This window comes from Salarias fasciatus, chromosome 15 (genome assembly GCF_902148845.1).
Source record: "Salarias fasciatus chromosome 15, fSalaFa1.1, whole genome shotgun sequence".
In the NCBI taxonomy this organism is placed as follows: domain Eukaryota; kingdom Metazoa; phylum Chordata; class Actinopteri; order Blenniiformes; family Blenniidae; genus Salarias; species Salarias fasciatus.
Window position 1 is genome coordinate 5,912,936 of NC_043759.1, and position 21,048 is coordinate 5,933,983.

The following is a 21,048-nucleotide window of genomic DNA, read 5'->3' on the forward strand; positions in this document are numbered from 1 at the left end:
CCACACTTCACCGCTATGAACCGGACCAGAGTTCAGTTTAACACATGAACCAAATGAAGACTTCACCAGAAAATACCTGAAAAGGACTCTGGTCCAGGTCAAACAGGTCTGCTGTGAAGAGCTTTAAAGAAGAAACTTGAGTCATCATTTCCTCAGTTTTTCCATTAATGCCATCCCACTGTGCAATGTGATGTTGAAATAACGTCTAATCAACGTAATTTTTTGACCTCCAAATCAGGTCTGCTGTAGGTGCAGAATGAACGTTTCTATTACGTCTTTTGTGTCATATGGAGGTCCGAATCCGACGCCGTGCCGACCTCCAGTGCAGAGTTGGTTTCAGTTAAACTGAGCAGTATAGCAGCAAAAGTGCATGAAATTATAAATTAAATTGACCACACTCTAACCACTGGGCTTACAGTCTGAGGTTCAGGCATATTCTTTCAGTCATTTCATTACAGACCGGTGAAACACGGGTTTTGAACTTATGACTTACTGTTCAGCGATCCTCAGCCTTACCTGTTGAGCTATAAGTTTACTGCATATGTAACCTGTAAATGGGAGAGTGACCACTAGTTTGCAGAAAACTACTGGAATTATAGTGCAATACACACAGAACAAAGTGGTGGTTTTAAAGATGTTTGTTTAGTTTTTCACCAAAGTTCACGATTTGATGACATTACGTACTAAATTTAACCGCTTGAGTGGCTCTTTTATTAGACGTAATTCTATCTTTACGAGACAATGAAAACAAACAGACTCAAAGAAAAAGAAATACAAGGCGGGGGTTAACATTCACATAAACACTTTTTCAATGGTAAATTTATCAACGTTGTCTGGATGTTGAAATAACGTTTTTCAACTGACATGTTTCAGCAAAATGTTTAGAAGTCATGATTTTAAAATACTGACGATTACATATACATCTAAAAAATGTTGATATTTCAATGTTGAATCCACAGTGAGTTTATGACACAACTTCAACCATTTAGTGTCAACGTTGTTTTGACGTTGAATTCACGTTTTTCATCAACTGACATTATTTCAACTAAATTTCAACGTTTAAGGTCGGTTGAATGCCAGCTGGGTCATTATGACGTCAAAAAAAGGTCTGAATCTTGGACCTATTTTGTACGTTCTGCTGACGTGTAGATGTGGTCCTTCACAGATGTCCAGATCAGGTACAAATGTGAACGTAACTGTCACGTCTGAATGAGGTCCAATAATGACGTCTGAATCTTGGATCTATTTTGTACGTTCTGCTGACGTCTAGATATGGTCTTTGACTGACCGACCCAATAATGACCTGATCTGTACGTCTTCCTGACGTCAGATGTTTGGTGGGATCAGTTCTATTTCTTCACTTATCAACTTCAATCTTTTAAGTTTGTTGTGTACAATAGAACAACATTTATAAAAAATAACAAAGAGAAGCAGCACAGCTAAACAGTCTTCCACAGAGGAAGACGTTGTCGCCTCAGACAGCAGAAGAAGAGAGGGGTGGTTGTTTGTCTACAGGGGAGTCTGCTGGATGATGTTCTTGGTCTCCGCCGTCTCTTTGTGTCCGACGTACCGCTCCTTCTCCACCGGGCGCGTCGGGTGTTTGTACTCGTAGAACTCCACCACGGGGTAGGTGACGAGCGTCAGGAGCAGGAAGGACAGCAGGATGTAGAGTTTGTACTCCAGACAGAGGAAGGTGCTGTAGGCGAAGGCCGTGACGAAGCCCAGAGACTCCCACATGCGGTAGTTGGCGAATGCCGCCTCTTTGTCCCGCGGGAAGAGGACGCCGTAGAGAGCTGCAGGACAGACGGACTGTGAGACGTCGCTCACGGCGTGGGGAAAACGTCTCGTCTCTTGCAGACTGAACGGTAGACGCTTCAGAAACCGTCTGGAGTTGGTTCAAGACCCGAAGGCATTTTCTTACCGTTGGTCTGAGTTTGCCAGATGGCGTCGGACATTCCCCAAAGACCGGGAAACACGAAGAAGATCCAGAGCTGATCAGGATCCGGTCTCCAGAACAGCAGCGCGATGATGCAGGAGAAGTTGGCCAGGGCAGCTGAAAACGGAGGAACAGTCCATCCGTGACGATAATTCCCAGATATTTGAGTATGTGTGGAGACACCGGAGGGGTTTTACCGAAGAAGAAGAGCGCGGCTCTCCCGGTGAACTCAGCCAGTCTCCCGAACAGGAAGGAGCAGAGAGAGTTCGCCGCTCCGAAACACATCATGACAAATCCCACGTAATGGATCCCCAGAGCGCACGTCACGTAATTCTGCAGCGAGAGGACGATTCAGAAACCGTTGAGTTCACACCAACGTGTTCAGCTCCTCAGGAGAACATAACCTACAGCGTCTGTTGTTTCTACCTTACGTGTTAGGAGAACCAAAATTCTGGTATTATATGGTTTTGACGGTACCTCTCATAATGTCACTGACATTCCACTGTGGTTGTATCCTCACAACTGTCTTGAAAATATATATATATTTTCTAATATCAAGAAAAACATTTTTCTTTAGTCTGTTTTTCAGAATTAACAGACTTTATTTTTTTAAATTGTCTCTTTGTTTGAGGCATCTGCCGCAGACCTGCTACAGATTTTAATGACCTGCCAGATTTTAACCATCGATAACAGTGATTTTTTTAAATTTGTTGATGTGAATGTCATGGCTTCCATACATACCTGATGATTATGTTTTTTTTTGTGTGTTTGTTTGTTTTTGTTTTTTTTTTTTGTATAAGTGTACACAGTGGAGGCTGCTGGTCCAAGACGGTTCGGGCGGCGGCGGTTGGACCGGCTTCCGTCCGCCTCCTCACCTTGGTGTACTCTCCGGCCAGGAAGCTCTGCTCGAAGCCGCTGTACATGGTGAGCGGGATGAGCGTGAGCAGCCTCCAGTCCTTCAGCAGCCTGAACGTGGCCAGGAACGTCTGGCAGAACGGCTGCTTGTCGTGGCGGAAGCGGCTCGCCTGCTCACGGTCGATGTTGTCCAGGAAGACGGCCACGATGATCATGGCCAGCACGCCGACGCCTGAAATAGCGAGAGGTGTGAAGCCGGAGGACGTGAAGTGGTTCCATCCGTCTGTCCGAGGAGAGGAGGACGTACCGATGTAGCATCCGACCAGAGTCCACACCAGCTCCTGCTCCGGCCTGACGCTGCTGCTGTTTCCCGTACTGACGTTCAGGCCGCAGTCGGCGGCGCCGCAGGTCTGCAGCTGCTCGGCGGGAATGTTCGCTGGGAAAATGCCAAGAAAACCAGTTTAGGAAGATAAAAGCAGCCAGATTGGCACTGCACAGAACACCACCCTGATGGCACCCTGTTGTCTCCCATCCAGGCTCTGACCAGGGCTGACCCTGCTGAGCTTTCCTGACCGGACAGGATCAGGCTTCAGCAGAATGGCCAGACCATGAAGCGTTGTCCTACAGCGCTGAAGTAATAATTCTCAACCAAGAAATGTACACGCTTATGTTTAACCAAGTATTGAAGTTAATTTCATTCACATGTTTAAGGAAAAGGAAAAAAAAAATACAGAGAAGGAAAGGGAAAAAATGGAGACTAAAAATGAACAGAAGCAAAAAGATAAAGGAGAAAAACCAAAAGAAAAGAGAAAAATGGACAGATAAAAATGAAAATATCAAAAGGAAAAAGAAAAAATGGCTGAAGAAACAATGAAAAAGAAAAAAAATTGAGAGGAATAAAAGGAAACAGACACTATGAACAAGAGGAGTAGAAAGAAAAAAGATATTAACAGAAAAGAATAAAACAACAAACAACTTAAATAAACGAAGAAAAGACAAAAAAAATGAACAGTAAGACAAAAAAATCAATCAACACAAAAAATAAACACAAGTAAGTAATTAAGTAATATTTATTTATAGAGCACTTTTCGCAGATCAGCAGTCAGAAAGTGCTTTACAGTGGTAAAAACAAAATCTTTAGAGACAGAAATAAAGATAAAAGAACATTCAGCAGAGCATGTAACATATAAGATAAGAGGTGATAAGACATTTTACTGTCCATAAAAGCAGAGCGATAAGGTAAATATGAGAAGAAAAGGACGAATATCGTAGAAACAAGTCGGGAAAAAAGAAAGGACAAGAAAAAAACAAAGAATAAAAACAAAAGAAAAAGGAATGAATAAATTAGGAGAACAAGAAGAAAAGAATAACTGACCGAAGAAAAGTGTAAAGGAATTTTTTTTTTAAATGCTTATTTATCTTAATTATTGTCATTGCTATTTTTCACATTTATTCTATTTAATTTGGATAAAATATGACATTTTAAGTAATTTACTGTCTTTACATTTATACTATAGTTATTAATATTATTGCATCATTACTGTAAATATTGACTTATTTGTTCGAATTGATTTAGCTCAAAGTCTTTCTGTTCATAGTTGTGTTATCATCAGTATTTATGTTTATGTTTAATTGAAACTAATTCAACTGGTTTTTATGTGATTTTGAAAATAGCTTTACGATCAGAGTTTATGGAGACGGCATTGACTGTATCCGGTCCGACCCTGGTCCCAGTCTCTCACCGATGTTGGCGTCTTGTCCGAAGATGAGCGACGACATGAGGTTCCCCCAGACGGCCGACGACTGGAAGAGGAAGAAGAAGACGCCGAAGTATTGGTTGATGACGTCTGAGCCTTTTCTCCCCTCCTTGGCCGCCTGAACGTTGCCGCAGATGGTGAGATAGGTGCATTTAGCCGACCAGAGGGGTGACCCGCCCAGACCCAGGATCACCGAGGTGGGGATGAGGGTGTACCTGTAACCACGGCAACAACTAAAATCACCAAAAACACCTCACAGCAATGTGAGGCACTGAGGTGAGAATTTCTGAAGATCTGGACTGGAGATGAACTGTGAGACTCTCTGCTGCCCCCTAATGTACTGAAGAGGAATGACTTATATTTTACAGACTGTGCCTTTAATGTAATCAAGTTGAATGAGTGGGATTCATTTTAAAGCCTCCAGATCTCAGAAATTGAAGAAGTTCCTGTTGAGTACTCGAGCGCCCTGGTGGTTCTTTTATAAAATATGAAGAATATCTAACAGACGGAGCTGCTGGTGGAGCTCAGAGAGAATCAGCGTCATGGAAAACACAGCAAACAGAGAAGGCGGGCTCACCATCCTGGATAGAGGTTCCCGAAGGAGAAGGAGACGTAGCAGGCCATCCCCACCACCAGCGTCCACTTACAGCCCAGGTTCTTGATCATGATGGGCGGCAGGAACATGGACGACACGATGATGGAGGCGTAGATGACGCTGAGCGAGGCCACGCCCATCCCCTCCTCGGCGTTCAGGCTGCTCTGCACATGGGAGGGAAGGGCGAGAGGAGGGAACCGTTCAGAGGACAACGGCAACCATTTCATCTGTTTCTCTCTGACTTGACAACACTTCAACCGGGCATATTATCAGATGGTGGAGGGAATACTTCGAGGACCTCCTCAGTCCCTTCACGACGTCTTCCGTGGAGGAAGCAGAGGCTGAGGTCTCAGAGGCGGACTCACCCATCGCCCAAGCAGAAGTGGTGATGGATAAGCTCCTCAGTGGTAAGGCACCGGGGTGGAGGAGATTCGCCCTGAATACCTTAAGTCTCTGGATGTGCAGGTTGACACGTCTCTGCAACATCGCATGGCGGTCGGGGACGGTGCCTCTGGATTGGCAGACTGGGGTGGTGGTCCCCCTTTTAAAAAGGGGGGCCGGAGGGTGTGCTCCAACTATAGGGGGATCACACTCTTCAGCCTCCCCGGGAAAGTCTATTCCAGAGTACTGGAGAGGATTCGGCAGACAGTCGAACCTCGGATTCAGGAGGAACAGTGCGGTTTTTGTTCTGGTCGTGGAACACTGGACCAGCTCTAGACCCGTTAAAATAACGTTTTGATACACCTACGCCTGTGCAGTGCTCCGCGGAAAGATATACCAGAGCGCAGCAGTAGCAGCCATAGACTCAGTCGCTGTGCGCCGGTATATCCTTCCGCGGAGCTCTATGCTTGTGCAGATCTGTGTGTATCAAAATGTTATTTTAACAGATTGAAAAGAAAACATGTCTTTTAAAATGTTTTAAACTATTCAGATTTACTTCACGTGCTGATACGCCGTCCCCTGGACCACTGGAAGGAGGATTTTGTCCATTTTTGTCAGTCCGGCTCTGTTTCCTCTTCACCTCCAGCAGTTGAGCTAAGCTAACTACGATGCTAACAGCTGGGATACAGCCACTGGACGCACAGACACACAAAAAAGTTATTTATGACCTTATCTCACTTTGTAAATGATAGGGACAGGCCGTGGGTCCAATATCTTCGGAGTATTCCTTTAAGGGCCGTCCGATCTCTCTATGATGGAAGCAGGAGTCTGGTTCACATTACCGGCAGTAAGTCGGACCTGTTCCCGGTGCATGTTGGACCCCGGGAGGGCTGCACTTTGTCACCGGTTCTGTTTACAATTTTGATGGACAGAATTTCAGAGCACAGCTTCTGTAACCACAGGATTTCATCTTTGCTTTTTGCAGACGATGTTGTCCTGTTGGCTCCATCGAACCCAGACCTGCAGCATGCACTGGGGCGGTTCACAGCCAAGTGTGAAGCGACAGGGGACAGAGGATCAGCACCTCTGAATCCGAGGCCATGGTCCTCGACCGGAAGAAGGTGGTCTGCCCTCTCCAGGTCTGCGGAGAGACTCGGGCCCAAGTGGAGGAGTTTAAGTACCTTGGGGTTTTGATCACAAGTGGAGGAAGGATGGAGGTGAGACTGACAGGCGGATCGGTGCAGCGGCTGCAGTGATGCAGTCGTTGCATCGGTCCGTTGTGGTGAAGAAGGATCTGAACCGAAACGAGAAGCTCTTCTTTTACCGGTCAGTCTTCACTCCTACCCTCACCTCTGGTCATGACCTTTGGGTCATGGGCACTAGAACTGAATGTGCTGAAAGCGCTGATCAGTTCTTTATCATCAAACTTCAACATGATCCTAAGCAGGAACACAGAGATATTCAGGAAGTAACGACATCAAAACACCGATGTGTGAACACATTTCTGAAAAAAACCTCAAACAGGAACAACGTCAAGAAAGGTTTCAGCAAGTAAAGAATCAAAGAACTCAGGGAGAGGGTGGAACTGTAAAAGTTCTGGACTCCAACAACCACAAGAAAAATGAAAGAACTTAAAAAAAATGAAAAAAATGGAAAGAAAATGAAAAAAGAAGAAAAACATAAAAAAATAAGATAGGAAAATTAAAAAAAAACATAAAAGAAGAAAAAGGCAAAACAAAAAAATGAAACAGGAGAAATTAAACTGGAAAAATATAGCAGAAGAAGAAAAATGAACAGAAAAGAAAAACCATGATCAGAACAAAGGAAAAAAACTGAATTAACAGAAAATCAACACTGTATTAATAGACAATTGGAGAAGTTTACGAAGAAAGGGAGAAAAACAAAAAAAAGTAATTGATAGAAAATAAGACAAAAAAAGGAACAGATTAGATAGAAGGAAAAATGAATAGAAAAAAACTCTAGAAAAACAAAAAAAATTAATGAATAAAAGGAAAGAAGACAATTCTTTTTTCTTCTCTCTGATTTTTTTCCATTTTCCTCTTGATTATTTTCAGAAAATAGAAAAAGGGAAAGAAAAAAACATAAAAAAGAAGACAAACAATCATTTTAATAGAAGAAAAAAGAAAAAGCCTGTGTCCAAACAGTAGCTCCCGGGAGCCGACAGAGGTCAAAGGTCATGTTCAGGAAGCCACAGCCGCGTTGCCTCAGCTGTGGGGTTTGAACTCTGAATACTTGACCCAGAGTCTGCTTCTCGGACCTCCAGGTCAGCGCATGAGAAAGAAAACATGAAGCAAAACCAGGGATTTTCTCAATAATTAATAATAACTGACGCATCAGTCGTCAATACAGATCTGGATCTTTGGGTAATAAAATATCTTTGATTCAGATCAATTAAACCGTTTCAGAGTTCATGACGCTAAACTTGCAACACTCCTTCCATCCTTCTCTTAATCCTGTTTCACTATTAAAATAAGTTTAAAGTGACTGAAAGGAGCTTTTTTTTTTTAACACAATTCATGAATATTTCACCTGAAAAATCACCTCAGTGTCAAAATATGAGAAAAATGATTCGTTTTCTGATTCAGAGTTATGGATTCATCCTGATGCATCGGCTTCTGCAGCGTCCTCCTCCGCCACCTCGTCCACGCCGGGCGGGGCGGGCCGGACCCTACCTGCAGGCTCTGCAGACCGCCGTACGCCGTGAAGAGGAAGAGGAAGCCGGTGGAGATCACCAGGACGTTCTTGAAGTTCCGGCTGATCATGGCTGCAGAGAGTCCGACTGTCAGACGGAGAAGTTTTAAGAACAGAAGAGAGAAGCGTCCGTCGAGCCACAGACGTCAGCTGGGGTGTGTGTGTGTGTGTGTGTGTGTGTGTGTGTGTGTGTTTGTGTGTGTGTGACAGGACTCAACCTCTCTGATAAAGTCAGGGAGCAGAGTCCAGCCCAGAGCCGGGCCGCTCTGTTATCAGTGGAAACGTGCTGTTCCTCCTCCTCCTCCTCTTCCTCCTTCTTCTCCTCCTCCTCCTCTACCACCTCCTCTTCCTCCACCACCTCCTCTTCCTCCACCACCTCCTCTTCCTCCAGCACCCCCTCCTCCTTCTCCTTCCTCTTCCTCCTCCTCCCTCAGAGCTCATCTTCAGCTTCATCACTGTGAACAAACTGTTCATGTTCTGCAGGGCGGAGAAGGGAAGATGGGAGGATATGACCCCCATCAGCGGCTCCACACACCTCCACCACTTCCTCCTCCTCCTCCACCAACTCTTCCTCCATCCAGTTTATTTTTTAATTCAGCGCTAATTGAATTTTTACATGGATTTAAAACAATATGAACAAAAAAACCCCAAAACAAACAAACAAAAAAAAAACAACCGTAATGCTCTGTAGCGACCGCGGGGGTCGCTAGGGGCCGCTGCTATAGGCAGCCTGTTCCGGGGAGGCCCCGGGGCATGATGGGAGCGCCCCGTTCGGGACTTTTGGGGCCATTTGTGGGGGTTCTGTGTGTTCTTGGGGTTTGCTTTTTTTGTGGTTGTGTTCTGTTTATTGTTGTTGTGCTGTGGCCGTGTTTTCATTTACTTTTATTTTCATGTCCTGTCGGACCGTGGGCCAGGGGGGTTGCTGGGGGAGTGACCTGGGGCCTACGCCGACATTATTTGTCTCGGTGCTGGTGTGTGGATGTTCCCCTGGGCTTAGTTGTGTTTACAATAAAGTTGGGTTGAGCAACAGAGCAATCTCCGCCTCAACTTCTTGCCTGAAGTCGCCGCTTGACGCTACAGCTTATTAATTCAAACTGAGTGGAAATGAGTGTTAAAATGAATATTTAACTGAGAAATGAAATTACAAGGGAAGACATTTCCTGTCTGGACCGTCTTCACACAGCGGTCTTAATGTGTTCTTGTTGTTTTTAGTTTTCATGCAGGAAACGGGTCAACAGAACTTTAATGTCCGATACCTGTTGAACTAAAGCTCAACAGTTCATGAGTCCTGCTGAATGCCATAAAACTACCTGACTGATTCACAGACGTTCCTCATTGTGAGCAGTCAACATTTGCACGAAGCCTTCCAGACAATAATCATAAAGTTCGACACACGTTTTTGTCCTGGAGGGATTTGAATGTCGGTTTTCTGTCTGTCAGCAGCAACATGTTGGACTTTGTCCAGAAACACTATAAAACACAATAAAAAAAAATGAAAACAAATCCCTGCGGTCGCAGACCTGTAATTAAAGTGTAATTACTATGAAAAGATAGCGGCTCCATGAGGACGATGCCTCCACAGAGAAACTCCTGTGATCAGCATCGATTAGGACTCTGGATATCCTACTTACCTTTACACTTGTACACTGAGTGACACATTTTTATTTTTATGATCCAGCATCTGTTTTTATGACAAATCAACATTTTACAGACGTGTTAAACTTCTCCTCCCTGCTGTACTAACACAGTTTACTGTGGTAGAATGTGTTTTATCTTGAAGTGTTATCAATTACCTAGCATTTCCTGTTGGGGATTCTTTAGAAGAAGAGCTCTGGTTCGGTCAGACATATTATAAATTTAAAACCTGTAAAGTCCTGACACAGCTGGAAACTTTGTGTTTGTTATGGTGCTTTGACTGTATTCCAGAGTTTCTCGGGTGAGATTTTCTCACCTGAATCCTCTCTTTCAGTGTCTTGTAAGCGCGAAGAACTGCAGTAGCTTCACGCTTCATGCTATTTGGCGCTCTGAGCCGTCAGTGTTGCTGCAATGCTCTGGCCTTCATCAAGCTGAGCCCACGACACTTCCAGCCCCGGAGGGCCAACACCGAGCGAACCCCCTTCAGACCCTTCTGAGGTGAAGCTACACCCTCCTGTGGAGTCTCCAGTCGGTCAATCTTCCATTCTTTCTTTGTTGCAATTAAAAAAGTTGTAAACTACGAATGGATCTATTCTAAAATGCTAAACCTGCTGGAATAAAAAAAAAAAACACAGCCTGTCCACTCAGGTGTGGTTCTCTGAAGAAAAGGAGCTGCTTAACAGCATCCGGGACACTCAAATAATCAAACTACCAGCAGGAGTTCACTCAAGCATGAGTTTATAGCCAGAACAGCTGGAACTGGACCCCGTGCTGAGCCACATGGCTGTGTGTCGACATTCACTCTGTCACATCTGCTCATTCACTGCATGCTGCAATCATTGAATTTGACTTACAGATCAGAATTTTACAAGTGATGACCTGGGTTGTCCACACGTCTTGAATATTTGGCATTGCAAAAATATTTGTTTAGTAAGAGCTATGTGCAAAATCCATGTTAGAAAATGAGACTATTAATGCAAAAACTTTATGAAAACAATTTTTAGCTATATTCTATATGTCTTAAAGTGTCAAAAGTACAAAACAGTCACCAATCAGTTGCGAGCGGCTTTTCACACCCTGAACAGGTCAATCACAGATAAATTCCACCCAAGTTTCTAAAACCACTTTTAACCCGGAACCTAAAACAACGTCTCTTCATGGACGAGAGCAGAAGATCAAACATATTTAAGGATTACACAATTTAAAAAACAGTTCCAGCTATTGTGAATATAGTTAAAAACTCATTAAATACAATAACACTTTATAAGGAAAAAAATATACTCAATAGTTTAAATTGTAGTAAAATGAAAAAATGTAATTATGTGCATGATTTTGAAAAAAACATTAATTAAACCATTTTAGAAAATACAAGACTATAACAATTACCATCTATCATACTCTCATAGGCAATATTCAGATAATCATTTTTGTTCTATAAATGTGCCTCACATGTATTTTCATGTTGACAAAATCAATTTAAAATAGTTAAAAGGCATTCAAAAAATCTGATTTTGGCAGAAAAGACTATAAAACATCCAAACACTCATGAAAAAATGAATCCTCAGACAAATTCATGGCATGTTCCAGATTTTCCATTTAAAGTTTATATTAAAAACGAAAACTTTAATATCAGGAGAGTTACTGTCTGATCCAGATGTGACTGGACGACTGTTCGAACAATTTCTCTCTCCTAATGTAATTCTAGAGCAGATTTATTTATGTTTTGAGACAGCCAGAAGGACAACGTAGAAACATTCCATCACTGATATTAAAACAACAAAAAGAACACAGGCGAACCAAGATCTTGCTGCTGCTTGAAGTTTGCATGTTCTCCACAGTCTTGAGTTTTTCATGTTGTGACAGACTGGAAATCTTCCAGGACAGATTCTGACAATATTGCAATCAAACTTATCGAATAAACTCTCTCAAAAACCAATCAACGCTTCGGATCAAATGGAATGTATGTGAATGATGTGCAGTGAAGGAAATGACAGGCTGGGTCAGTGCAGACGCTTCCCCATAAAGTCTTTTTTAAGAACAGTTTTATTGTCTCAATAATTATTCTCAGTTCACGGACTTTTTCTTTCATGTTTTACACAGTGTGAGCAGCAGAGGGAGCCACAGACCAGACATGACACTGAGGTGGAGGCTGGAAGTTATGTCTCCAACACACACACACACACACACACACACACACACACACACACACACACACACACACACGCACACTTCAGAACATGTGAGTAGAAAGATATTCACATATCAAGCACACTCAGAAAATATGACGAGAACATTCACAACCAAACTGAACGTCTGTCTCCTGTTCTTGTTCCTGATTCTGCTGTCTGGCCAATGTTCCTTTATTTTTTTTTTTCGTTAAGAGAAAACTTCCAACACATGAGCCGAAATAGCTCAGCTGGGAGAGCGTTAGACTGAAGATCTAAAGGTCCCTGGTTCAATCCCGGGTTTCGGCAAGCACTGCTCAACTTCTTGATGAAATTGAAACAAGATCAGTTGTCTGTTGGAAAACCACAAGAGCCTCTGTTCACTGCTTCAGGGAGGAGAAGGGGCAACGCTGCCAAGCAACTTTCCACTGAAGGCACTGCAGAGGACAGCAACCCCCCCCCCCCTTAGTATTTTACCAATCCAGCCTCCATTTCCGTTGTCGCCTCTCCATTCTTCACCCATAAGTGCCCCATCTCCAGCCTCCTCCAGCAGTGCCTCCTGTCCAGCCTTCACAGACAGTCTCTCTTCAAGCTCCTTCTCCCAGCAGAAGGATGTGGATTTCCCATCAAAGGGGGCTCTCACACAAGCATCAATAATGGGTATTTGCCCACAAAGTCCTGATTTGCCCTGTCTTCCGGATTCTACAGGGATGGTGTGAAAGTGCCCTTCGTCCATTGTCAACCAATGTGATCCAGTTTGAAACCTTCATTGTTTCCATTATTGAGGGACGTTTGAGGGACGTTTTTTTTTTTTTTTTTCTCAGGTAGAAGTCCTGTGTACCATCCTTCGATAGCTCAGTTGGTAGAGCGGAGGACTGTAGTGTACAGCGTTGAAATCCTTAGGTCGCTGGTTCAAATCCGGCTCGAAGGAGAACTTTTCAGTCAACCCACGTTGCATTATTAAGAGAAGCCTGGATTCGGTCGTCTGGGTCGCTCTTGGTAACTGTGTTCCACATCTGAGAGATGGCGAAAGACCGTCGTGTTGGGGCTTCCTTTCAAGGTGTGTCTTGTTCTCTTCAGTTACTTGCAGGTCCCTCCACTTCAAGGTGACAGTTACCTTTGTCACAATAAATTCAAATTACCCCAACCAAGTCGATGAAAGGTCTTACGAGAAGTTGGTGAGCCAATGCGGTCCTCTGCAGTGTTTCATTTGAAAGAGAACTTTTCAGAAAACTGACCATGTCGGCTTTAGAACAGGTCAATATCACTGTCAGCAGGCATGTTGCAGATTTTTCAAGACGTGACAAACGGTGAATGAAAGTTGTGGTGCAGAGTTGATGAGTGTTTGATTCAAAGGATAAGTCATTGTCCAAAGTCATTCGTGAAGAAGTCAAGAGGTAGCTTGACTTAGTCTAATGTAAGCCAGTCTGATTATGTCTCACACCTCCATGGTGCCAACTCCACTGGGAATGTTTTTGTTTCTCTCGCCTAGAAAACCCGTTGGAAAAATGCTGATGGCTCAAAGGGTGGAGCGGGCCTCGAGGACCAGGGATGAGATGCCCTGGCGTAAATGACAGGACTTCCCTCAGAACGGTGGTCACAAGAATCTTCATGCAGTGTTTGCCGATCTTCAACCGACTTTGCGTGGTTTCTGCTGTCCATTGATCTGATTTTTTTTTTTTTTTTTAGGAAAAGTTTTAACTCGTGAGCCGAAATAGCTCAGCTGGGAGAGCGTTAGACTGAAGATCTAAAGGTCCCTGGTTCAATCCCGGGTTTCGGCAAGCACTGCTCAACTTCTTGATGAAATTGAAACAAGATCAGTTGTCTGTTGGAAAACCGCAAGAGCCTCTGTTCACTGCTTCAGGGAGGAGAAGGGGCAACGCTGCCAAGCAACTTTCCACTGAAGGCACTGCAGAGGACAGCACCCCCCCCCCCCTTAGTATTTTACCAATCCAGCCTCCATTTCCGTTGTCGCCTCTCCATTCTTCACCCATAAGTGCCCCATCTCCAGCCTCCTCCAGCAGTGCCTCCTGTCCAGCCTTCACAGACAGTCTCTCTTCAAGCTCCTTCTCCCAGCAGAAGGATGTGGATTTCCCATCAAAGGGGGCTCTCACACAAGAATCAATAATGGGTATTTGCCCACAAAGTCCTGATTTGCCCTGTCTTCCGGATTCTACAGGGATGGTGTGAAAGTGCCCTTCGTCCATTGTCAACCAATGTGATCCAGTTTGAAACCTTCATTGTTTCCATTATTGAGGGACGTTTGAGGGACTTTTTTTTTTTTTTCTCAGGTAGAAGTCCTGTGTACCATCCTTCGATAGCTCAGTTGGTAGAGCGGAGGACTGTAGTGTACAGCGTTGAAATCCTTAGGTCGCTGGTTCAAATCCGGCTCGAAGGAGAGCTTTTCAGTCAACCCACGTTGCATTAGTAAGAGAAGCCTGGATTCGGTCGTCTGGGTCGCTCTTGGTAACTGTGTTCCACATCTGAGAGATGGCGAAAGACCGTCGTGTTTGGGCTTCCTTTCAAGGTGTGTCTTGTTCTCTTCAGTTACTTGCAGGTCCCTCCACTTCAAGGTGACAGTTACCTTTGTCACAAAAAATTCAACTTACCCCAACCAAGTCGATGAAAGGTCTTACGAGAAGTTGGTGAGCCAATGCGGTCCTCTGCAGTGTTTCATTTGAAAGAGAACTATTCAGAAAACTGACCATGTCGGCTATAGAACAGGTCAATATCACTGTCAGCAGGCATGTTGCAGATTTTTCAAGACGTGACAAACGGTGAATGAAAGTTGTGGTGCAGAGTTGATGAGTGTTTGATTCAAAGGATAAGTCATTGTCCAAAGTCATTCGTGAAGAAGTCAAGAGGTAGCTTGACTTAGTCTAATGTAAGCCAGTCTGATTATGTCTCACACCTCCATGGTGCCAACTCCACTGGGAATGTTTTTGTTTCTCTCGCCTAGAAAACCCGTTGGAAAAATGCTGATGGCTCAAAGGGTGGAGCGGGCCCCGAGGACCAGGGATGAGATGCCCTGGCGTAAATGACAGGACTTCCCTCAGAACGGTGGTCACAAGAATCTTCATGCAGTGTTTGCCGATCTTCAACCGACTTTGCGTGGTTTCTGCTGTCCATTGATCTGATTTTTTTTTTTTTTTTTTAGGGAAAAGTTTTAACTCGTGAGCCGAAATAGCTCAGCTGGGAGAGCGTTAGACTGAAGATCTAAAGGTCCCTGGTTCAATCCCGGGTTTCGGCAAGCACTGCTCAACTTCTTGATGAAATTGAAACAAGATCAGTTGTCTGTTGGAAAACCGCAAGAGCCTCTGTTCACTGCTTCAGGGAGGAGAAGGGGCAACGCTGCCAAGCAACTTTCCACTGAAGGCACTGCAGAGGACAGCACCCCCCCCCCCTTAGTATTTTACCAATCCAGCCTCCATTTCCGTTGTCGCCTCTCCATTCTTCACCCATAAGTGCCCCATCTCCAGCCTCCTCCAGCAGTGCCTCCTGTCCAGCCTTCACAGACAGTCTCTCTTCAAGCTCCTTCTCCCAGCAGAAGGATGTGGATTTCCCATCAAAGGGGGCTCTCACACAAGAATCAATAATGGGTATTTGCCCACAAAGTCCTGATTTGCCCTGTCTTCCGGATTCTACAGGGATGGTGTGAAAGTGCCCTTCGTCCATTGTCAACCAATGTGATCCAGTTTGAAACCTTCATTGTTTCCATTATTGAGGGACGTTTGAGGGACGTTTTTTTTTTTTTCTCAGGTAGAAGTCCTGTGTACCATCCTTCGATAGCTCAGTTGGTAGAGCGGAGGACTGTAGTGTACAGCGTTGAAATCCTTAGGTCGCTGGTTCAAATCCGGCTCGAAGGAGAACTTTTCAGTCAACCCACGTTGCATTAGTAAGAGAAGCCTGGATTCGGTCGTCTGGGTCGCTCTTGGTAACTGTGTTCCACATCTGAGAGATGGCGAAAGACCGTCGTGTTTGGGCTTCCTTTCAAGGTGTGTCTTGTTCTCTTCAGTTACTTGCAGGTCCCTCCACTTCAAGGTGACAGTTACCTTTGTCACAAAAAATTCAAATTACCCCAACCAAGTCGATGAAAGGTCTTACGAGAAGTTGGTGAGCCAATGCGGTCCTCTGCAGTGTTTCATTTGAAAGAGAACTTTTCAGAAAACTGACCATGTCGGCTTTAGAACAGGTCAATATCACTGTCAGCAGGCATGTTGCAGATTTTTCAAGACGTGACAAACGGTGAATGAAAGTTGTGGTGCAGAGTTGATGAGTGTTTGATTCAAAGGATAAGTCATTGTCCAAAGTCATTCGTGAAGAAGTCAAGAGGTAGCTTGACTTAGTCTAATGTAAGCCAGTCTGATTAGGTCTCACACCTCCATGGTGCCAACTCCACTGGGAATGTTTTTGTTTCTCTCGCCTAGAAAACCCGTTGGAAAAATGCTGATGGCTCAAAGGGTGGAGCGGGCCTCGAGGACCAGGGATGAGATGCCCTGGCGTAAATGACAGGACTTCCCTCAGAACGGTGGTCACAAGAATCTTCATGCAGTGTTTGCCGATCTTCAACCGATTTTGCGTGGTTTCTGCTGTCCATTGATCTGCTTTTTTTTTTTTTTTTTTAGGGAAAAGTTTTAACTCGTGAGCCGAAATAGCTCAGCTGGGAGAGCGTTAGACTGAAGATCTAAAGGTCCCTGGTTCAATCCCGGGTTTCGGCAAGCACTGCTCAACTTCTTGATGAAATTGAAACAAGATCAGTTGTCTGTTGGAAAACCGCAAGAGCCTCTGTTCACTGCTTCAGGGAGGAGAAGGGGCAACGCTGCCAAGCAACTTTCCACTGAAGGCACTGCAGAGGACAGCAACCCCCCCCCCCCCCTTAGTATTTTACCAATCCAGCCTCCATTTCCGTTGTCGCCTCTCCATTCTTCACCCATAAGTGCCCCATCTCCAGCCTCCTCCAGCAGTGCCTCCTGTCCAGCCTTCACAGACAGTCTCTCTTCAAGCTCCTTCTCCCAGCAGAAGGATGTGGATTTCCCATCAAAGGGGGCTCTCACACAAGCATCAATAATGGGTATTTGCCCACAAAGTCCTGATTTGCCCTGTCTTCCGGATTCTACAGGGATGGTGTGAAAGTGCCCTTCGTCCATTGTCAACCAATGTGATCCAGTTTGAAACCTTCATTGTTTCCATTATTGAGGGACGTATGAGGGACGTTTTTTTTTTTTTTTTTCTCAGGTAGAAGTCCTGTGTACCATCCTTCGGTAGCTGAGTTGGTAGAGCGGAGGACTGTAGTGTACAGCGTTGAAATCCTTAGGTCGCTGGTTCAAATCCGGCTCGAAGGAGAACTTTTCAGTCAACCCACGTTGCATTATTAAGAGAAGCCTGGATTCGGTCGTCTGGGTCGCTCTTGGTAACTGTGTTCCACATCTGAGAGATGGCGAAAGACCGTCGTGTTGGGGCTTCCTTTCAAGGTGTGACTTGTTCTCTTCAGTTACTTGCAGGTCCCTCCACTTCAAGGTGACAGTTACCTGTGTCACAAAAAATTCAAATTACCCCAACCAAGTCGATGAAAGGTCTTACGAGAAGTTGGTGAGCCAATGCGGTCCTCTGCAGTGTTTCATTTGAAAGAGAACTTTTCAGAAAACTGACCATGTCGGCTTTAGAACAGGTCAATATCACTGTCAGCAGGCATGTTGCAGATTTTTCAAGACGTGACAAACGGTGAATGAAAGTTGTGGTGCAGAGTTGTTGAGTGTTTGATTCAAAGGATAAGTCATTGTCCAAAGTCATTCGTGAAGAAGTCAAGAGGTAGCTTGACTTAGTCTAATGTAAGCCAGTCTGATTATGTCTCACACCTCCATGGTGCCAACTCCACTGGGAATGTTTTTGTTTCTCTCGCCTAGAAAACCCGTTGGAAAAATGCTGATGGCTCAAAGGGTGGAGCGGGCCTCGAGAACCAGGGATGAGATGCCCTGGCGTAAATGACAGGACTTCCCTCAGAACTGTGGTCACAAGAATCTTCATGCAGTGTTTGCTGATCTTCAACCGACTTTGCGTGGTTTCTGCTGTCCATTGATCTGCTTTTTTTTTTTTTTTTTTTTTTTTTTTTTTTTTTTTTAGGGAAAAGTTTTAACTCGTGAGCCAAAATAGCTCAGCTGGGAGAGCGTTAGACTGAAGATCTAAAGGTCCCTGGTTCAATCCCGGGTTTCGGCAAGCACTGCTCAACTTCTTGATGAAATTGAAACAAGATCAGTTGTCTGTTGGAAAACCGCAAGAGCCTCTGTTCACTGCTTCAGGGAGGAGAAGGGGCAACGCTACCAAGCAACTTTCCACTGAAGGCACTGCAGAGGACAGCAACCCCCCCCCCCCCCCTTAGTATTTTACCAATCCAGCCTCCATTTCCGTTGTCGCCTCTCCATTCTTCACCCATAAGTGCCCCATCTCCAGCCTCCTCCAGCAGTGCCTCCTGTCCAGCCTTCACAGACAGTCTCTCTTCAAGCTCCTTCTCCCAGCAGAAGGATGTGGATTTCCCATCAAAGGGGGCTCTCACACAAGAATCAATAATGGGTATTTGCCCACAAAGTCCTGATTTGCCCTGTCTTCCGGATTCTACAGGGATGGTGTGAAAGTGCCCTTCGTCCATTGTCAACCAATGTGATCCAGTTTGAAACCTTCATTGTTTCCATTATTGAGGGACGTTTGAGGGACTTTTTTTTTTTTTTTTCTCAGGTAGAAGTCCTGTGTACCATCCTTCGATAGCTCAGTTGGTAGAGCGGAGGACTGTAGTGTACAGCGTTGAAATCCTTAGGTCGCTGGTTCAAATCCGGCTCGAAGGAGAACTTTTCAGTCAACCCACGTTGCATTAGTAAGAGAAGCCTGGATTCGGTCGTCTGGGTCGCTCTTGGTAACTGTGTTCCACATCTGAGAGATGGCGAAAGACCGTCGTGTTTGGGCTTCCTTTCAAGGTGTGTCTTGTTCTCTTCAGTTACTTGCAGGTCCCTCCACTTCAAGGTGACAGTTACCTTTGTCACAATAAATTCAAATTACCCCAACCAAGTCGATGAAAGGTCTTACGAGAAGTTGGTGAGCCAATGCGGTCCTCTGCAGTGTTTCATTTGAAAGAGAACTTTTCAGAAAACTGACCATGTCGGCTTTAGAACAGGTCAATATCACTGTCAGCAGGCATGTTGCAGATTTTTCAAGACGTGACAAACGGTGAATGAAAGTTGTGGTGCAGAGTTGATGAGTGTTTGATTCAAAGGATAAGTCATTGTCCAAAGTCATTCGTGAAGAAGTCAAGAGGTAGCTTGACTTAGTCTAATGTAAGCCAGTCTGATTATGTCTCACACCTCCATGGTGCCAACTCCACTGGGAATGTTTTTGTTTCTCTCGCCTAGAAAACCCGTTGGAAAAATGCTGATGGCTCAAAGGGTGGAGCGGGCCTCGAGGACCAGGGATGAGATGCCCTGGCGTAAATGACAGGACTTCCCTCAGAACGGTGGTCACAAGAATCTTCATGCAGTGTTTGCCGATCTTCAACCGACTTTGCGTGGTTTCTGCTGTCCATTGATCTGCTTTTTTTTTTTTTTTTTAGGGAAAAGTTTTAACTCGTGAGCCGAAATAGCTCAGCTGGGAGAGCGTTAGACTGAAGATCTAAAGGTCCCTGGTTCAATCCCGGGTTTCGGCAAGCACTGCTCAACTTCTTGATGAAATTGAAACAAGATCAGTTGTCTGTTGGAAAACCGCAAGAGCCTCTGTTCACTGCTTCAGGGAGGAGAAGGGGCAACGCTGCCAAGCAACTTTCCACTGAAGGCACTGCAGAGGACAGCACCCCCCCCCCCCCCTTAGTATTTTACCAATCCAGCCTCCATTTCCGTTGTCGCCTCTCCATTCTTCACCCATAAGTGCCCCATCTCCAGCCTCCTCCAGCAGTGCCTCCTGTCCAGCCTTCACAGACAGTCTCTCTTCAAGCTCCTTCTCCCAGCAGAAGGATGTGGATTTCCCATCAAAGGGGGCTCTCACACAAGAATCAATAATGGGTATTTGCCCACAAAGTCCTGATTTGCCCTGTCTTCCGGATTCTACAGGGATGGTGTGAAAGTGCCCTTCGTCCATTGTCAACCAATGTGATCCAGTTTGAAACCTTCATTGTTTCCATTATTGAGGGACGTTTGAGGGACTTTTTTTTTTTTTTCTCAGGTAGAAGTCCTGTGTACCATCCTTCGATAGCTCAGTTGGTAGAGCGGAGGACTGTAGTGTACAGCGTTGAAATCCTTAGGTCGCTGGTTCAAATCCGGCTCGAAGGAGAACTTTTCAGTCAACCCACGTTGCATTAGTAAGAGAAGCCTGGATTCGGTCGTCTGGGTCGCTCTTGGTAACTGTGTTCCACATCTGAGAGATGGCGAAAGACCGTCGTGTTTGGGCTTCCTTTCAAGGTGTGTCTTGTTCTCTTCAGTTACTTGCAGGTCCCTCCACTTCAAGGTGACAGTTACCTTTGTCACAAAAAATTCAAATTACCCCAACCAAGTCGATGAAAGGTCTTACGAGAAGTTGGTGAGCCAATGCGGTCCTCTGCAGTGTTTCATTTGAAAGAGAACTTTTCAGAAAACTGACCATGTCGGCTTTAGAACAGGTCAATATCACTGTCAGCAGGCATGTTGCAGATTTTTCAAGACGTGACAAACGGTGAATGAAAGTTGTGGTGCAGAGTTGATGAGTGTTTGATTCAAAGGATAAGTCATTGTCCAAAGTCATTCGTGAAGAAGTCAAGAGGTAGCTTGACTTAGTCTAATGTAAGCCAGTCTGATTATGTCTCACACCTCCATGGTGCCAACTCCACTGGGAATGTTTTTGTTTCTCTCGCCTAGAAAACCCGTTGGAAAAATGCTGATGGCTCAAAGGGTGGAGCGGGCCTCGAGGACCAGGGATGAGATGCCCTGGCGTAAATGACAGGACTTCCCTCAGAACGGTGGTCACAAGAATCTTCATGCAGTGTTTGCCGATCTTCAACCG

At 44.9% G+C, this 21,048-nt stretch overlaps 1 protein-coding gene and 12 non-coding genes across 13 annotated transcripts; 12 read left to right on the top strand and 1 right to left on the bottom strand.

The window, feature by feature from the left end:
• Positions 1–1,509: 1,509 nt before the first annotated feature.
• unc93a (unc-93 homolog A) lies at positions 1,510–8,307 on the bottom strand. Its single transcript, XM_030110787.1, has 8 exons — positions 8,218–8,307; positions 5,126–5,307; positions 4,534–4,763; positions 3,099–3,227; positions 2,812–3,023; positions 2,134–2,269; positions 1,922–2,053; positions 1,510–1,793 (listed from the first exon to the last, which is right to left on the bottom strand). The coding sequence occupies exons 1-8, from the start codon at positions 8,305–8,307 to the stop codon at positions 1,510–1,512; spliced, it is 1,395 nt and encodes a 464-aa protein (XP_029966647.1).
• A 3,965-nt stretch (positions 8,308–12,272) lies between these two features.
• trnaf-gaa (transfer RNA phenylalanine (anticodon GAA)) lies at positions 12,273–12,345 on the top strand. Its single transcript has one exon. It is a non-coding gene; the product is annotated as a tRNA-Phe (tRNA).
• A 535-nt stretch (positions 12,346–12,880) lies between these two features.
• On the top strand, positions 12,881–12,967 carry trnay-gua (transfer RNA tyrosine (anticodon GUA)). Its single transcript is given in 2 exon segments — positions 12,881–12,917; positions 12,932–12,967. It is a non-coding gene; the product is annotated as a tRNA-Tyr (tRNA).
• Positions 12,968–13,744: 777 nt separating this feature from the next.
• On the top strand, positions 13,745–13,817 carry trnaf-gaa (transfer RNA phenylalanine (anticodon GAA)). The gene has a single exon. It is a non-coding gene; the product is annotated as a tRNA-Phe (tRNA).
• Positions 13,818–14,347: 530 nt separating this feature from the next.
• Positions 14,348–14,434, top strand: trnay-gua (transfer RNA tyrosine (anticodon GUA)). Its single transcript is given in 2 exon segments — positions 14,348–14,384; positions 14,399–14,434. It is a non-coding gene; the product is annotated as a tRNA-Tyr (tRNA).
• Positions 14,435–15,213: 779 nt separating this feature from the next.
• On the top strand, positions 15,214–15,286 carry trnaf-gaa (transfer RNA phenylalanine (anticodon GAA)). Its single transcript has one exon. It is a non-coding gene; the product is annotated as a tRNA-Phe (tRNA).
• A 529-nt stretch (positions 15,287–15,815) lies between these two features.
• trnay-gua (transfer RNA tyrosine (anticodon GUA)) lies at positions 15,816–15,902 on the top strand. Its single transcript is given in 2 exon segments — positions 15,816–15,852; positions 15,867–15,902. It is a non-coding gene; the product is annotated as a tRNA-Tyr (tRNA).
• A 779-nt stretch (positions 15,903–16,681) lies between these two features.
• trnaf-gaa (transfer RNA phenylalanine (anticodon GAA)) lies at positions 16,682–16,754 on the top strand. The gene has a single exon. It is a non-coding gene; the product is annotated as a tRNA-Phe (tRNA).
• A 537-nt stretch (positions 16,755–17,291) lies between these two features.
• Positions 17,292–17,378, top strand: trnay-gua (transfer RNA tyrosine (anticodon GUA)). The gene is given in 2 exon segments: positions 17,292–17,328; positions 17,343–17,378. It is a non-coding gene; the product is annotated as a tRNA-Tyr (tRNA).
• A 798-nt stretch (positions 17,379–18,176) lies between these two features.
• Positions 18,177–18,249, top strand: trnaf-gaa (transfer RNA phenylalanine (anticodon GAA)). The gene has a single exon. It is a non-coding gene; the product is annotated as a tRNA-Phe (tRNA).
• A 536-nt stretch (positions 18,250–18,785) lies between these two features.
• Positions 18,786–18,872, top strand: trnay-gua (transfer RNA tyrosine (anticodon GUA)). Its single transcript is given in 2 exon segments — positions 18,786–18,822; positions 18,837–18,872. It is a non-coding gene; the product is annotated as a tRNA-Tyr (tRNA).
• Positions 18,873–19,650: 778 nt separating this feature from the next.
• On the top strand, positions 19,651–19,723 carry trnaf-gaa (transfer RNA phenylalanine (anticodon GAA)). Its single transcript has one exon. It is a non-coding gene; the product is annotated as a tRNA-Phe (tRNA).
• Positions 19,724–20,255: 532 nt separating this feature from the next.
• On the top strand, positions 20,256–20,342 carry trnay-gua (transfer RNA tyrosine (anticodon GUA)). The gene is given in 2 exon segments: positions 20,256–20,292; positions 20,307–20,342. It is a non-coding gene; the product is annotated as a tRNA-Tyr (tRNA).
• The last annotated feature ends 706 nt before the right edge of the window (positions 20,343–21,048 follow it).